The sequence below is a fragment of the Aptenodytes patagonicus genome, chromosome 3 (assembly GCF_965638725.1).
Source record: "Aptenodytes patagonicus chromosome 3, bAptPat1.pri.cur, whole genome shotgun sequence".
In the NCBI taxonomy this organism is placed as follows: Eukaryota; Metazoa; Chordata; class Aves; order Sphenisciformes; family Spheniscidae; genus Aptenodytes; species Aptenodytes patagonicus.
Window position 1 is genome coordinate 1,815,262 of NC_134951.1, and position 16,708 is coordinate 1,831,969.

At 57.8% G+C, this 16,708-nt stretch overlaps 1 protein-coding gene across 1 annotated transcript; it reads right to left on the reverse strand.

Annotated features, from left to right (window-relative positions):
- Positions 1 to 1,491: 1,491 nt before the first annotated feature.
- Positions 1,492 to 15,797, reverse strand: LOC143158838 (dynein regulatory complex protein 1-like). Its single transcript, XM_076335291.1, has 13 exons — positions 15,628 to 15,797; positions 14,049 to 14,139; positions 13,377 to 13,489; positions 11,477 to 11,660; positions 10,682 to 10,819; positions 9,847 to 9,933; positions 8,978 to 9,100; positions 5,528 to 5,664; positions 5,057 to 5,191; positions 4,701 to 4,930; positions 4,134 to 4,303; positions 3,451 to 3,540; positions 1,492 to 1,864 (listed from the first exon to the last, which is right to left on the reverse strand). Exons 1-13 carry the CDS (start codon positions 15,795 to 15,797, stop codon positions 1,619 to 1,621), a joined length of 1,914 nt encoding a protein of 637 aa, XP_076191406.1. The 3' UTR covers positions 1,492 to 1,618.
- Between the last annotated feature and the right edge of the window lie 911 nt (positions 15,798 to 16,708).

Genomic DNA, 16,708 nt, shown 5'->3' on the forward strand with positions numbered 1-16,708 from the left:
CTATCGATTTCGCCCCCAGCATCGGCATGCCACCCCTAGGCTCATCTCTAGTGAGCCTGGTTTTATCCCCTTCCCCCTTCAAACCTAGTTCAAAGCCCTCTCAATAAGCCCTGCCAATTCATGAGCAATGATCCTTTTCCCCCTGTGAGACAGCTGAACTCCATCTGTCGCCAGCAGCCCCGGTGCCATGTAAACCTCCCCGTGATCAAAAAAGCCAAAATTCCTCCGATGGCACCAGCCCCTCAGCCACATGTTGATCAGGTGTGTTTTCCTGTTCCTTTCAGTATCCCTCCCTGCCACTGTAGGGATTGAGGAAAACACTACCTGTGCTCCCGATCCTTCAACCAGTCGCCCCAGTGCCCTGAAGTCCCTTTTGATCACTGCAGGACTTCTCTCTGGAACCTCGTCACTGCCAGCCTGTATAACCAACAGCGGGCAGTAAATAATAGTAGTAGATAACCCAGCGGCTCCCCGAAATAGCCCCTGAGAGATGCTGCGAGGAGTGCAACGCGCCTCTGCCCGGGAGCTCTGGGAACAGCGAGAGCTTGCAGGCCTTGTTCCCCGTCCTCAGGGCCCTGGGAACACCGAAGGGACCCATGAGACCGGCCAGGCAGGACGCAAGGGCTCCTCCTGCAAGGCAGACGTGGACACAATGCGGCGATGCCAGCAGTGCAGACCTGCAGCCAGCTGGGCAGGGGGAGTCTCTCCCCAGCCTGGCCCCCACGGGGCCCCCGCCCTCATGGGCACAGGGGGAGAGTTGGGATGGAGCCCCTGCCCTGGGTGGGGTACCAGGGCATCCCTCTTTGCCCCCTGGGGGAGAGGAGGTCAAAGAGTTGGGAATGGAGGAGCCAAGTTGAACCTGGGAAGAAGACGGAGAGGGGGAAAGGTGTTTTTACTTTTGTTTTTGTTTCTTACTCTCCTACTTTTTGATTGGCAATAAATGGAATTAATCTTCCCCAAGTTGAGTTTGTTTTGCCTGTGACAGTCGTCAGTGAGTTCTCATAGAACCATGCCATCACAGAATGGTTTGGGTTGGAAGGGACTTTTGAAGATCGTCTAACCCAACCCCCCTGCCATGCGCTGGGACATGATCCACTAGATCAGGTTGCTCAAAGCCTCGTCCAGCCTGACCTTGAACACTTCCAGGGATGGGGCATCGTAAGGGACGAGGCCCAAGTGACTGTGCTGTGAGCCCAGACAATGCCCCGAGAGAAGGCTCCAGACGTCAGCCACGGGAAGGGGCCTGGTCTCGCTTCCCTTGACTGACTGGTGTCTCAGCCACTCCTGGAACCGGGGCGAGAGAAGATTCCAGAAGTCTTGGACTGGGGCCAATAAATAGGGGCGCATACGACCCGCCTGGGGCACTCTCTACACCGAACACCCCCGTCGGCAGGTCCGACGCTGGATCCAGGGCTGGTGATCTCCCCATCTCTCTCTCCCCACCCCCCCACCCCCCGACTCTTTCTGTTCTCTTAAAGCTGCTAAGTAACACAAGGCCTACCTCAACTTCTCATACAGCCTAAAAGCGCAGAGCTTAGGTGGATGGAATTGTGAGAGGGTCAACGTTTACAGAATGTTTGGTCCATTAAAGTCGATGTTTATGTGCGGACCTTGAGTGTTATCTCACCCTAATCCACACCGAGGGGATTTGCGAATCTTGGTCACTCTCCCCTTCTCGGAGGTGGGACGTGACAGGCAGTCCTGCTCCAAACTGCAAACCAAAGTGCGGAGGAGCGTCGGGGCCAAGCGAGGCTAGAGCTCGGCACCCAACGGCGCCGCGGAAGGGGACCAGACGCTGCCATTGCATCTCCAGTTGACGGTCGACGCGCTCTTTCACACCATGGCAGTGGAAGCATAGGGAGCACTGGCAAGAGAAGTCACCATGACAGCTCCTAAGCGTGGATGGGAATTTCGCTGAGAAACCCTTGGGGCGAGTTGGCCTAACCTACTCCCCATCCTCGCCCCTCGGGTTTCGCTGCCTCCCTGCAGCCACACAAACACCCCAATGGGCTGTCCCAGGGCCCTGGCCAGGATCCCTGGTGCAACGGAGAGGACAAGAGACCACCACAGTGTCCCTGGCTGGTGAGAACCCATCAGCCTCTGGGGATGGGAGTGGGCAGCTGCTCCAGGGCCACCAGCAGGTCCCCCAGGCCCCACGGAGTGCCAGAGCATCCCTGGTGCCACCAGGACCAGGTAGCCATCACAGTGGCCCATCCTGGCCTAGGGGTGGAGGTGGGTGGCCCAGAGGAACCTTCCCTGCGCGCTCCCCCGCAGGCCCTGGGCTATGTCCTGGGGCGCCCTGGGTGCCCCCCAAACCCTGACACAGGGGCGCTCTGGGGCAGCTGCTCGCTAATGGCAGCTGGGCAAGAGTGTGAAAAACACATCAGAGATGGGAAGAAAAGCAAACAAGCAGGTAGGAGCGGGGTGCTTTGGCGTCACCCCAACCTCTCCTCCCCTCAGGGGATCTCGCCGGGTTTCTCGACCTCCCCACTTGACCCCTTTGCACATCCCCTCATCATGCAGAACCTCAGGAGGAGATTCTGGCGCTCCCTGGGCAAGATGGAGGAGTGGCAGCTGACGGTGCTGTTCTTCACCTCAAGCCTGAGCATTTGGGCGCTCTGCGTGCTCGTGCTGCCCTGCATCCCCACCTTGTTGGCCATACTGGGTCTGGGCATCTGCATGACCTGGTGCCCCAAAAGCAAGGCCAAGGTAGGTGTCCGTCTTGGCATCGCCCCAAACACTCCCTGGGCAGGGCTTAGCCCGGGGCAGAGCCCATCCCCGGGCTGCTCGGGAGGGGCCCCATTTTGGGACGGAGCAGTGAAGAGTGGCCATTGCCCACCCAGCCAGGCCCCTGTTCTGCAGCCACCTCCGCCCAGGTGCCAGGCCTGGGGCCAGGGACACTCCTGTCCCTGTAACTCCAGTTACCCTTCCCAGGGGCCTGGTTTCCTGGGCAGGGGCCCTCCTGGCTGAGGGGAGACACCCCGCGCTAACCCGGGCCTTGCTTTCTGGGGGAAAGGAAGGGGACCAGACACTGCCATTCGATCTCTGGTTGAAGGTCAATGCGCTCTTCTACACCATGGCGATGGAAGCATGGGGAGCACTGGGAGCAGAGGGTGCCCCTCTGGCAATGCCACGCAAGGTAAGAGGTGGTTAGTGTGGGACAGCCGGGGGTATCTGTGGATGGGAGAGTCTGAGAACAGGCTGGAGGGGCCCTGGAGATGTTATTTAATTCATCAGCAGGACGGCCTTGAGCTGAGAAGCGTCTGGCCACAGCGCTTCACGCCCTCTCGCAGTGCTCCTCTCCCCTCGCTGCCCCAGAGTCCCCCCAGCAGCCCAGCCGGACCTCTCTGGGGCGGCTCAGTCCTACGCCACACGGACACGGGGCAGAGAGCTTTCCCTGGTGACCGACAGCCTTCCCTGCAGCCCCTGACGGGCCAAACCACAACTCACCGCAAAGATGGAGTCGAGCTTCATGAGGGTGCGCTCGTGCCTCCCCAGCGCGCGCAGGGGCCTCAGCAGCTTGCTCTCGATGAGGAAACCCTTGGGAGACACGCAGAGAAGAGGGTGCAGAGAAATAGCGAGCGTCTCCGTCCCTGCCCAGAAGCCAGCCCATGCCATGCTATGGCCGTGCCATCCTGCGATGGCAGGCCGAGCGGGGAGGGTGGGCAGCGGCTGGGCAGCGTGAGGCTGGCAGGGCCAGGAGGCTCCGGAATAGCCACCCAGCAGACAAGGGAAGATAGAGTTATCAGCACGGTGACGCCAAAAGGACCTCATGATCTGAAGCTCTTGCTGACTGTCCCCAGAGACGGGGAACGGCCTGGAGCATCAGATGCAGCAGGTTTGCCTGTGCTTATTCTGGCCTGGGGAGCTGTGGATTTGGGCAACGGGGCTGTGCCTGCCGATAGCTTTTCTCAGCATCATATATGTGCCACACACAGTGGAAAGACCTGGAGATGCTCTCCCAGCCCCTGGGGCAGCTCTCTGACAACAGGCTGCTTGGCATAGCAAGGCAGTGCCATGCAGAAACCTTCACCCCAAGCCGTGGAGCTCGGAAGAGATCCACTACAAGCTGGAGCAACCAGGGGACAGCACGCCTGCCCCCTGATCAAAGCATGTGCTACGTCATCACGCACCGACTCGTCGCTCACGAGCTCCAGGATCCTCTTGGCAGTCTTCTTGGAGGTATTTCGCAGAGGTGTGACTCTATCCTCAACCTTGGCTGTGTTTCCTTTTCCTCCTTCTCCACTACCCACTTCTTCCTTCTTCTCACTCCCTTCCTCCTCCTGTCCCCCACAGCTGCTCTCTGAAACATGGAGAAAGAAGGGTGAGCAAAAGCTTTTGTGCTTTGACTGTGCTCCCCAGGCTGTGCTCCCCAGTCACATCACTGCAGGAGTCACCAGGCAAATCACAATTGTTCCCTGTGACCTGGAAAGCCCCCCAAAGATCTTGGGACACGAACTGGCTCTTGGTCAGCTTGTCTGGAACTGGGAGCACTGGGCAAAGTACAGCGCAAAGATCCCCAAGCTGGCTTGGCATGAGCCAGCTCAGGGCTGGGGACAGCCCCTGCCTGGGCTCGCAATGCCACCCCTGGAAGATCCCACCTTGCAATGGCAAGGACAGGAGTGACAGAAGGGGCTGTCATGGAGGAGGGTAAGGGTCTCTCAGTGCCGCAAGGGTGACAAGGGCACCGTGCATCCCACCTGTCAGGACCTCCGCAGCCAGCTTGGTTGCCATCCTCTTCGCCTTGTAGTGCCCGAGGGGGCCGACGTTGTTCAGGAACCAGTGACGAGGCTCTTCCCAGGGCAGCCCCAGTGGCTGGGTGTGAATGATGCGATCTGCATCAAGGGCTTTCCGCATCAGCCCTTTGGCTTCCTCCTCGTTCATAAGCCAGACCTCCGTGAACTTCTCAGCGTCGCTGACAGCAAAGTGCCTGTCCAGAAGGGAGATGGCCCATGGAAGGAGGCTCCGTGCCCCGAAACGACGAGTCAGCTCCCCCCTGCACCTCACTTCGGTGCTCCGAGGCCTCGTCATGGGTGGATGCCCGCGCACACCCCACCTCATCCTCCTCTGCACCTCCTTGCACTGCCCCGTGATGCGCTCGCAGTCGGCTGCCAGGCTCTGGTTCTCCTCTCCGAACTGCTTCTCTTGGTTGGCCAGTTTTGTTCTCAGGTTGTTGAGCAAGCTGTGGAGCCTGGGGAGGGACAGCAAAGCTGGGCATCCCCCAAGAGGCACCTTCAGGTATACCCAGCTTGTATGAAGGCTTTGGGACTTGGGGCTGCTGATCCCCTAGTGACTACTCAGTGCCAAGGCCTGACTGACCCGGATGCAGCTGGCACAGGTTGGCCATGGCCAGCCTATTCAAAGTGCTCTGGGCATGGCCCTGCCCTGGGCTAACCCCTGCCCCTGCCCAGAGGTGGGTTGGGACAGAGCTCGTTGGCCTGTGCTGGGTGATGGGCTCCACAAAAAATGGTATATGGGAGGTGATGGCAGGTAAGGCAGAGCCCATCTTCCAGGGAGGGATTTTTACCGGTTGAGCTTCCTCTTCTGCTGGGATCTGATGATGGTGTTCTCGTCCTGCTTCTTAAGCACCTGAAGGTTGTACTCCAGCTTCTCCTGGTTCAGCTGATAGACGGCTTTCATCTGCTGGAGCTGCCTCTCCAGGTTCTGGCATTTCAGAAAACACAAAAACAAGCCGTGCCATGAGCAAAGGCCACACTGAAGCCTCGATCCTACTGATCCCGCATCTCCAAACCCCGTCTTCCCATGCACATTTCCCCAGCTAACCCCTGGCCACGTGGCATCACTCATGGGTGAGTGATGGAGGTGCTGGTTGTCCATAAGTACATGCTACGGGGCCATGTCTGGGGAAGGGAGAACGGACTGAAGTTGTACCCAACTTTCACTCAGTGGGGCGCTAACCTGGGCCTCTCTCCTCAACCTGGCTGCTGGTTTTTGTGTCAGTTTTAGGAATTGCATGTCTCTGAATTAACCAGGAGGCTCAGAAGTTACCTGGCGAGCTGGAGGAAGGGACACACAGGAGGAGTGACCGCACAAACTCCGGGTCTTAAGGAAACCAGAACAAAACAAACAACTGACGCGTTTGTGACGGCAGCATCTCGCTGCATAGCCTGGGGGACAGGACAGAGGCAGCAAGTTCCCCCTTTGCTCTGCAGCTGCAATGGAGGAGACATCTGCAATGGAGACATCTCTCTCAGCTTCCCAGCCCCCCGTTTGCTCGACAGCTGATGGAAAGGAAGAGCCGCTTCCCAGGCTGATTGCCCGAGACTCCTGGGGCTGCTGCTCTGGGCTGGGAGCCATCACACCCTAGTGATGACCGCTGCTCTCTTGCCAGCCCTACAGCTCATTTGGAAGCGAGCTCAGGGGGACACAGCGGCATGGAAACTCCAGGAGCAGGCAGCGTGACTGCACGGATGGGTGAGAGGCAGTGCCTGGGCCTGGCATGGTTTAATTCATTAGTATATAAATGTCTTCCATGTGCAAGAGGAGGCAGAAATCTGATGCTGAAAAATCTCATAATATAGCGCTTTACTGGGGACGCCTGTAAAGACTTCTTCCATCGTAGGAAGTGACTGGAATTAAGCTGCTGCATGGCCCCAAATTGCAGCATCAGCTACAGGCTCGGTTGTGCACAGCAATGCGCGCAGCAGAGAGACCCAGCGGGGTCTCCGTCAGGGGCTCAAGGCTTGCTCTCGGCCCAGGGGGATCTCTGGGGGCAGGTAAAGAGTCCCGAGCTGCAGGCTAGAAGCAGGGAAGACACTGGTACCCGGGTTAGCTGGCTCAGATCTCTCCTGGGTAGCCCTACGTACGACAGGGAGTGTACAAACAACCTAGGAAGACACCCAGAAGCGGTCCCACCTGGCTAGGATCAAAGCTTGACTGAAGAAAAGATGGAGGTAAATCCCAGCAGGGCCAAGGGACCTTCTCCTTACAGCAGATGGAGGAAAGCCACGGCCCAAACCCCGTATTTAAAATGCTGATTCCCCGTCTAGTGAAACGGGGGAGTATTCAACAACCCCCAAACCACAGACTTCATCTTTAGGTCTTGGCTAAGCTCCTGTTTCAGAGATACCTCAGGACAACGGTATCACAGGTTAACCAGGAAAACAGGTGTTTCCAACTCCTCTTTTCTTATTCTCCCTGAACTGGAAGGGTGAAGTCTGTGCTGTAAAGAGTTACACAACTGCAGTGCTAAAGGGAACCAGGAGGACATCTACTTCATCCCTCTGCCCCACAGGGAGAACAACTTCACCAAATCAGCCCCAGCAGAAGTTGATTTAAGCTGTTCCTAAAACCCTGCGTCAAAGAGCAGCAAACTAAGGGCACAGTCCCTCTAGCTAACCTTCAAGCAAGCCCTTGCCATTTCTAGGCTTTCCTAGCTTGAAATTTCAACCCTAAATCTGAATGCCAGTTTAAATCTTCCCTACCAAAGCTCAACCCCATGATTTTCTCTTGCATCTACAGTGGACACAGAGAAGAAGCCATTCTCCTCCTCCATCATACAGAATTGTGCGTATTTCTAGACTTATCACCTCCCTACAGAAATCGCTTCCCTGGTCTAAGCAGCCCCAGCCTTTCAACCTTTTCTTAGGGGTCATTTGTCTACTTGGTCTCTTCTAGACTCTCTCCCCTGTTCCCAAGCATGTTGCCAAACCTGGACAACGACACGTAGGTATAAAGTAGAGAGGCATAATTGCCTCCCCTGCCTTATATATAAACCCTCCCACAAGCACAGCTAAAGGCAGCAGGTGCATTTTTACAACAGCCCCACATCGCCATCTGTGAACCCTGATCTCCAGCATGCTGCTGCCTCCCTCCCCACGTGGCTCAGAGCCATCTGCAAACGTTACACACTCTGTGTCACCTTCCAGGCTATCAATACGAAGGCGAACAAACCGCAAAGTCAGGACTGCCCTCCCTGGACGTGCCCTTTCAGGCTGACAGGGACCTTGCAACAGTAATATTTCACCTGAAGTTGTGCAAAACCTTCTAGACATCGGCCCTAGCCCGTATTTCCCTGGGCTTCCTAGGAGGACATCCCATGGGACAAACAATGAGCCTTCCTCAAGTCCAGACGCAACGTGTCCCATTTCTACCGTGCAGCCCGGGAAGCAACGCACGACAACCAGCAGGGAAGGTGGCAGCGGCGGCGGCAGGGCTCTCTGCTGAGCAGAGGAGGCTGAGTGATGCTGGGCAAAGCCAAACCTGACAGCCTTAGGAGCAACGCCGGGGCTGCCGTCCAGGGGACCAGCAGGATTGCAGAGACTCACAGATGCACTGCTTTGTTGACACCGCTGCTCGCAGAGGATGCAGTGGATTAAAAGGTATCTGTATCTCGGGGAAGCCACGGCTACGAGGTCTGGATCTGCAGTGAGAGCTCCTGGTGCTCGTTCAGCCAGCGGTGTGCCAGGGCTGTGCTCTTCCACTGCATGCCCTCCTACCTGAGTAAGGGCAAACTCATGATAGTTCTCACACCAAGTGGACTTCATGGGCATTAGAGAAATCACGGGTCTATGGCTAGATGTCAGAGGAAAAAGCTCACACCTCCTAGGACAAGGACCCTGACAAAGGAAGAAATCAAGCTGATCTGAAATGATCTGGTGTCAGGACACTCACACTATTTGGTCCTCCTACCAATCATGATGCCAAGAAGTAGCAAACCCCTCGACCTTCCCAGGTGCTTCACACGTCCTAGAGCTACAGTTCATGTGCTACAGACCTCTGAGAGCCAAGGGCAGATGGACACTGTGGTGTAGGACCGATGGAGAGGAGAGAACAGCAGCTCCATCACCCTGTTGACACGGGGCTGGACTGTGCACGCTGAAGAGCTGAGATGACCAGATACCAGCTGCAGCTTTCATACCGTCTAGCTGCCCCACAGAGCCAGCTACACACAGAAAAGCCCAGGGAGATCTGTTCCACTGCCTCCCCACATGGCACACGCCAGCCTTTTCTGTACCTGCACATCGTTCTCCAGCTGGATCTTCATGCTGTTATACTCCTCCTCATCCTCCACCCGCAGCTGATTCAGCTGTTTCTCAAACTCTTCCACCTTCCTCATACGGGCATGCAGGTATTCCAGCTACGGGCAAAAGGAGAACGTCATCTATCAACGGTGACAGCTTCCTCCCGCGATCACAGCTCCTTTGGCTAGCCCAAAGCAAGGTCATACATGTATAATGCCCCTGCAGAGCAGGCTGAAAAACGGCCCCTTTACCCCCCACACTCCTGAGGAACCAGCTGTCTTTGTGCACACGTGTCTTTCAAGGCAGCCCAATGGAGAGAGCAGCACTGGTCCTGGCAGCCTTTGGCCCCTCACTACAAGAAAGACACTGAGGTGCTGGAGCGTGTCCAGAGAAGGGCAACGAAGCCGGTGAAGGGTCTAGAGCACAAGTCTGATGAGGAGCGGCTGAGGGAACTGGGCTTGTTTAGCCTGGAGAAAAGGAGGCTGAGGGGAGACCTCATCGCTCTCTACAACTCCCTGAAAGGAGGTTGTAGCGAGGTGGGGGTCGGTCTCTTCTCCCAAGGAACAAGCGATAGGACGAGAGGAAATGGCCTCAAGTTGCGCCAGGGGAGGTTTAGGTTGGATATTAGGAAAAATCTCTTCACCGAAAGGGCTGTCAGGCATTGGAACAGGCTGCCCAGGGAAGTGGTGGAGTCACCATCCCTGGACGTGTTTAAAAGATGTGTAGACGTGGCATGTAGGGACATGGTTTAGTGGTGGACTTGGCAGTGTTAGGTTAACGGTTGGACTCGATGATCTTAAGGGTCTTTTCCAACCTAAATGATTCTATGATTCTATGATTCTAAATTTCACACGGACCCTACCTCCTGGGCATTGTGGGCTTGGATGGCTTCCTCCCACTTCTTCCTGTTGTTGTCCAGCAGCTCTCGCCGTTCGAGCTCAAAAGCTTTCTGTGAAGGAGACAGAGCCCTTCACCATCACGTTGGCACCTCTCATTACCAGCCTTACACTAGTCCAGGCCAGCAGCCTCCAGGAGAGGATTGGCTGTGGAATGGTGCCACTCTCCGACGAACACACACTGGCCTGATCTCCCCTCTCCACACCTGGACCCCGCTGGCAGGGACCTCACACTGGGACCCCACGGGGACTGCTGCTATCAGCCACCCAAAGCCGGGAGGGGTGCTCTTGGTGGTAGGTAGCTCTGTGAGTTAACTGGAAATCGTTGCTGGATGATTAGCAGCGGAGCTTGGTCAGGCAGCCACCCGATTCCACCTAACAAGACATCAAATGGGGAGAGATGCCCTCACTCAGCACCAAATGCAGGTTTGATCCGCGAGGTGGGACTTTGTGCTCTGCAGAAGGTAAGGCTAAAGAACCACAGTGGTCCCTTCTGGCTTTTAGAGAGACGAATAATCAGCCGTCAAACAGCAACAGCTTTCACGTGCTACTGAGTCGCTCTGCACTGAAGCACAGTCGTTCACAGCGTGGTATAAACCAGCCCCTCAGCACTCAGCACCATTCAGTGCTCTTGCTTGGCCAGATTTCAGCCTCGTTCACCGAGACGTCAGCCCTGCTGCTCTGGACAGTAGTCAACCCAGCCAGTGCAACGAGCCTGAGGCCTTTTTGCCATAGATATGGAGAAGCAAGTGGCTGCAGGTTTTCTCATGGGACTCTTCCGCCACCCTGTGAACTGGTTACCTCAATCTGCAGGAGTTTGTGACGGTAAGTTTTCAGCATGATCCTGATCTGTTCCTCCATTCTCTCCAAAAGCAGGTGGATATCGTCCGACTGCTTCTTAATGGCCTGCACGTATTGCTCGTCTTTGTTTTTCAGCTCCTGGAGGAGGAGAGCAGATGCTGAAATCAGAGAGAAGTATTTGACCAGGAATCCTCAGGGCCTAACTGAGAGGGTAAGACCCAGATGCTGCCTTTTCCAAAGGAGAAGAGGTGATGATTCCAAAGAGCCAGAGCAAAGAGCCAGAAAGTCAAGAAGTAGTTAGGAGGGAAGATGGGAGGAGAGACAGATCATCGCTGCCAAAAGGCCCAGGTGAGACGGAGTGGGAGGTGACATGCCTGCAGACACACCACTCCTTCTCTGGGGGCCAGGGAACCTGCTGTGGGGAAGGCTTTCTTCCGTCTACAAAAACACTCCCCCTCTCTGCTCATTTGCCTTTTTTTTACTGTGCAATCTGGGACCTGCCAGTTTGTCTTACTGCTACCGGTGCCCTGCGTGTCTGTCCTTTTACACTGAACAATGCCAGGGCACCCCATCTCACCGTCCACACTGGGACACTGGCACTGCAGCTCCTGGCACAGTTTTGACCCGGACTAACTGACACTACATGGATCTCTGCAACGTACTGGTGAATTGAAGATCCAGACAGAGGGATGACTGAAGAGCCAGACAAGGATGACCGTTGCTTTAGAACAGCGTCCTCCAGAGCTTGAAGCCCCCCCGTCCTTCCTGGTTGTCCCTGCCTGGTCCCCACGCTACCTGCTGCAGGTCACCGATGAGCTTGTTCTTCTCCTCCAGAAGCAGCGCGCACTGCTGCTGCTGTTGGTTCAGCAGCTGCCACAGCTCCTGCGGGATCGTCATCTCCTTGGCCAAGGCCCACTTGGAGGCGATCTCCTCAAACTTGCACGTGCTAGACTTGGCTTCATTCTCCAGCTTCTCCACCCTGCAGGCAGTAAGGAGCACACGGCAAACGCAGAGCTGGGGCAGGGCAGCACGTGCTTCAGACGTGGTTCAGTGGCCCACGCTGCAGGAGCACTTTCCTGCATAACCCACTTTGCATTCCAAGTGGCATCAAGATATCAGTGGAGCAGCAGCTTTCTTGCAAGTGCTTGTTAGAGCATCACACAAGGGCAGAGCTGGCATCCTGCAGGCCCTTCTCTTCAGACAGGCATTTCCCCAGTTCTGCCCTTGCCCAGTGCTCTAACAACCGCTTACCTGGAGGAGGAAAGACTAAAGAGCTCAGCTCAAGCAGCAGTCACCTTTGCAAGGGGCACGAGTCCTTCTGCCAAGCAAGCTGTCTCTGGGCAAGAGGTGATGGACAAGCAGTGCCAAACAGCCTCCTGGCTACATCTAGACTTGGGAGTCAAACTGTCCGGAGACCACACTCCAGCTAAAGCCAAACAGCACTGAACAGCCCACGTCCATACTACGAAACTCTTTCCTCTTCCAAACAGAGGCACCATCCAACGTGCTCTGGGGATGGCCCTTGGCTCAGGCTGAACAGCGGCCACCACCGTTGCCACCCCCAAACCGGCTCTACGGGCAGTTCCTGGACACAGCACCTGGTTCCTTAATGAGATTCCCACTGGGAAACCAGCTGAGCAAGGGACACGGGTCTTGCTACAGCCAGCTTCCCATAAAATGTTCCTACAGTGCCCTCCAAAGGCAGTAGGAGCAAGGACTCAGCGTTTCCTAGCTGATCTCCGAGTCCTGGGGACAGGGCTGAAAGAGCCAGTCCCTTGGAGACTGCCCAGCTCCTCTGGTGAAGCAGGACGGGTTTGCCCAGGAAGGCACACAGAGAGGATCAGAGAATAATCGAGGCTGGAAGGGCTTTGGGAAATCACTGGCTCCCGGTCACAGCAGGATTAACTTCAATGTCAGAGCAGGTTGTGCAGGGCCTTGTCCAGGCATGTGCTGAGTATCTCCAAGGAGGAAGATCTCTACAACATCAGGGGCCCCTGACCCAGCATCTGACCACTCTCACCTCAAAGACCTTAATATCCAATTTCTCAAATTAGCACAGCCTCACCTTCTTCCCACTCCTCACACACAGCCTGATGTAGCTGTCCCAGCGCATTCCCATGGTGTGGCTAATAACTACCCCTATCTCCACGACCGGAGGGCAACCTCTGGAAACAGGCCATTTACTGAGCCACCTCTTAGCACAGGGTGGCACGTTCTCCACCACGGTGTCACCTCCAGGCTCAGGAGAGCTGCTCGGCAAGCCAGAAGCAAGGGCAGCTGCGCCTGTGCTTCTCAAGCAAGGAGACCACAAGTATACGTGGTACAGACTCCTGGTGAAAAGCTGAGAACCAGCTGTGTTTCTCACACTCTGGAGCTGAAGATGTGATGGGTCTGGAGGAGACTGGTAACCAGAGAGCCTGTAGGAGGAGATCGGTAACCAGGCAGTCCGTAGTACCGCAGTGCCACCTGGGGAAGCCACCGGCCTTGACCTGCAGAGCTCTGTAAAGATCCAGCTGTGGCAGGTGGGACCTGGAGGCTCTTTGTGTGCCTAAATTTTCCTTTTGAACATAAATTCAGTGTTGCCCTAACCGCTAAGCGTTCCTGGATGGCCAGGGTTAGGATGTCCCCCCAAAAGCTGCACCAACATCTGCACTGCTCCTTCCCAGCAGCACAGACCCACCGCGCAGTCTCTTACCTCTGCAGCTTCAGCTCTGCCTCCTCTGCCCTCCTCTGTGTTTCCCTCAAGTCAGCAGCCACCTGGATATTTGTCACCAACTGCGCGCCATCAAAGAGCAGCTTGGCCAGCCTCTGTGAAGTAGGTGGTACACGTCTCGCACCCGGAGACCCGAGCTCTGGAGGAAGGGATACTGGAGCAAGTCTCGCTATGCCTGTCCAGGGTCTGGCTCCTTTCCCCATGCTGAGGTGCCTACGTGGACCCATAAGCCCCGTCTTCCCATGCTATGGCAGGGTTTGATGAGCGCTGCAAGGACCGCAATGAACCCGTGGGTCCTCCCTCTCCTGGAAAGCCCTGCAGGCCATCAGCACCAAGAGGAACGTGCTCAGAGCACCTTCTTGTTTTGCTTCCCCTGCGTGTGCGGATGGGGCTAGGGGACTGGGTTGGGGTTTGGATACACGGTGTCAGTCCCAGATCCTTCCAATCCATGGGCTGTTTGTCACAGGGACATCATATCCCCAGGATCCAGCCCAAGAATCACCCCCCAGCCAGTCCTGAGGAGTTTCTGTCCCTGCTTCTTCTCACATAAACACTGCTGTGTGACACTAAGCACTGCACAAAGCAAAAAGGAGGGTAAAGCCAAATGTCTAGAGGTCAGGGACCCGAGAGGACCTTCCTGTCCTACTGCCGCACCTGCCTGCTCTCCTCAATTTGCTTATGGCTCCTTCTCTGCTCTTCCTCCTCCTCAGCCACCTTCGGCTCTGCATCTTCTCCAAGGGCCTCCCTGGGCAGAAAGGGGGAAAAGACGGAACATTTTGCACCACACCATCTTCCTATTGCTCGGAGATGGCCTTGGATCTGGGACCCCAGCCCAGACTGCATGGTTCAGCGCAGCACACTTTGCTCTCTCTTCCCCTCGGCAGGTTTAGTCCCAGGCCAGGAGGTCCCCACAGACGCAGAAAAGAGGCAGGAAAGGGTGGGACAGCCTCCGCGAGGGAAAATGGGGTCCAGCCTTCCCTTTCTGGAGCTGGGAGTGCAGCCCAGGGCTGGTTACTCCCGCAGCACAGGGCTGGGGGGATCAGCCCCTGTTTGCTTCCCACAGGGAGGAGGGCAGGGGGCAGAGGCTGTCTGGGGGCAGCCCTTAGGTGGCTGTGCGCCATGAAGGCAGCCAGCTTCTGTCTGGAGCCACTTCAGGGTTGGCACCGATCCCACGCTAATTCCTTGGGATCAGTCTAACCTAAAGGGAAAGCTCTGGGATCAGGAAGGAGAAAACAAGCCTGTCTGGGTGGGAGTGGATGCAACTGACCTAGGTACAGTTTGGCCCCGTGGTTTGGTAACAGGATCCACAGGCACCTTGTTGTGGTTTACTCTCGGTTTGGAGAGGAGATGGTGGTTACCGCCACCGTTTTCCCCAGGCTGGGGGAAGACGGGACCCTGACCCAGCCCCAGCTCAGGAGAGGGTGGCAGGGCACTGCCACTTCACGGTCTGGTCCCACCCAGCCTTGAGGGGCCTCTGAGGCTTGGGAGAGGACCCCAGTTCAGTCCTGCTTTGGGGAAAGGTGTGCCCCATTGCCGGTGAGTCCCAGTTTTGGGAACAACATCGGCCTGATCCAGGAGGCCACTGGCCTGCTGCTGATTTTGTCCAGGGGGGCAGAGGGCCCATGGCAGGGCAATATCTTGGGGAAGGGGGTATCGCTGCCCCGGTGCTGGGCTGGGGACAGGACAGGGATGTCCTTGACTTTGGGCTGAGCAGGGATTGGGAGGGGTGGTCCCTGGCCACCTGCCATTTGGCAGGGAGTGGGGAGTGTCTCTGACAGGTTCAGGATTCAGGGTGGTCCCTGACCCAAGGCCAGTTTGGGGAGAGGCCCTGGGTCCCGTGAAGGCTGGCACGGCCGTGTCGGGTCCCTGCCCCCTGCCAGTTCGTGGTAGGGGTCCTGGCCCCAGCGCCGGTGTGGGGCAGGGGATGTTCTGAGCCCTGGGGAGGGTCTCTGAGCCTGTGCTGGTCCTGGGTGGGGGGTCAGGACTGGGTGCCAGTTTGGGGCGAGGGATCTGGAACTGGCACCGGTTTGGGGGTGGGGGCACCAACCCCAGTGCCAGTTTGGGGAAGAGGAGATCATCTGCGACCAGACAAGGGGTCTGGGGAGAAGGTGCAGGACTTGGTGCCGGTTTGGGGCAGGGCGGGGGCCTGGACCCGGCTCTGATTTAGGGGGAGCCGGCTGGGGGCGCAGCCCGCCGCAACCGGGGCAGGGGGGGGACGAGCCCAGTTTCTCACCGGCACTTGGCATCGAGGCGGGCGGCATCGAGGCGGGCGGCGATGCGGCGGCGGCGGGCGGCGATGCGCTCCTCGGGGCCGGGGCCGGGGCCGGGGCCGGGGTCGCTGAGGGTCGGGGCCGGGGCCCGCCAGCCCGCCGCCGCCGCCGCCGCGCCCGCTCCCCGGCTCATGCGGCCCCGTCCCGCCCGGAGAGGCAGCTACCGCGCATGCGCGCCGCGGCTGGAGCGTCCCGGCGTCGCCTAGCAACGCCAACACAGCGCATGCGCATCGCCCCCTCCCCCGCGGCTCCGCGGCTCCGCGTCGCCCAGCAACGGCACGACCGCGCGTGCGCGCTGCCCCTTCCCGCTCCCGAGCGGCGCGCGCCACAGGGCGGCCGTTGGTGCGCGCGCGCGCGCGGGGCGTCCGGCGCCCTGAGGCGGGGGCGGCCGCGGGCCTGGCGCTGAGGGGAAAGAGCGAAAAAGGGGGGTCAAGGGCGACTTATTGGTGCTGAAAAACGGCGCCGGGGGCACTGTGAGATATTGCTGGGGTCCCGCGTCCTCTGCGCCGCACTGCTGGTGCTGGCTGGGCCTCCTCTTCTGCATTCCTCCTGTGTGGGTCCCATTCGTGGCTTTAGTCCCGGAGAAATGGGGCTGGAGGATGGTGTCGATCCCGAGGCTGTGCATCCCTCACCGGGGCTGGTAGAGGTGCCCAGCTGGCCACCGCGGGGCACCCAGGCTGGGGGTCTCGGAGCCCTTTGCCCACTGGGGCCATGGCGGGTGCCCTCAGGGGAAGGGGAGCGAGAGCTGGGGCTGGAGGCGTGGGAGCGCTCCCGAAAGGCTCGTTGGAGGGACATTCAGAAACAAGGATGAAGCAGGGACCTGGGATGGAGCAGCTGGGGACATGCCAGCCCCCCCAGGGTGGGGACGAGGCACAGAGTGGCCCCAGTGCCTGTACCCACTGCCAGCACTGTCCCTGACACTCTCGTAGCCCTGGAGGTCACTGCCCCCCGTTCATGCAATAACTGAAGAGCTCTTGGGGATGTTTTAAGGATGCTACTGTTTTATTCTGATACAGGCTTAGTTTTGCCGCCGAGTTCTCCGCC

What these genes read in the sequence shown, in the direction of transcription:
- LOC143158838 (XM_076335291.1), bottom strand. Translation starts at nt 15,797, where the DNA reads ATGAGCCGGGGAGCGGGCGCGGCGGCGGCGGCGGCGGGCTGGCGGGCC. An exon ending in CGCCTCGATGCCAAGTGCCG is followed by an intron (nt 14,140 to 15,627) that starts GTGAGAAACTGG and finishes CTTTCTGCCCAG; the next exon opens with GGAGGCCCTTGGAGAAGATG. An exon ending in AAATTGAGGAGAGCAGGCAG is followed by an intron (nt 13,490 to 14,048) that starts GTGCGGCAGTAG and finishes CCTACTTCACAG; the next exon opens with AGGCTGGCCAAGCTGCTCTT.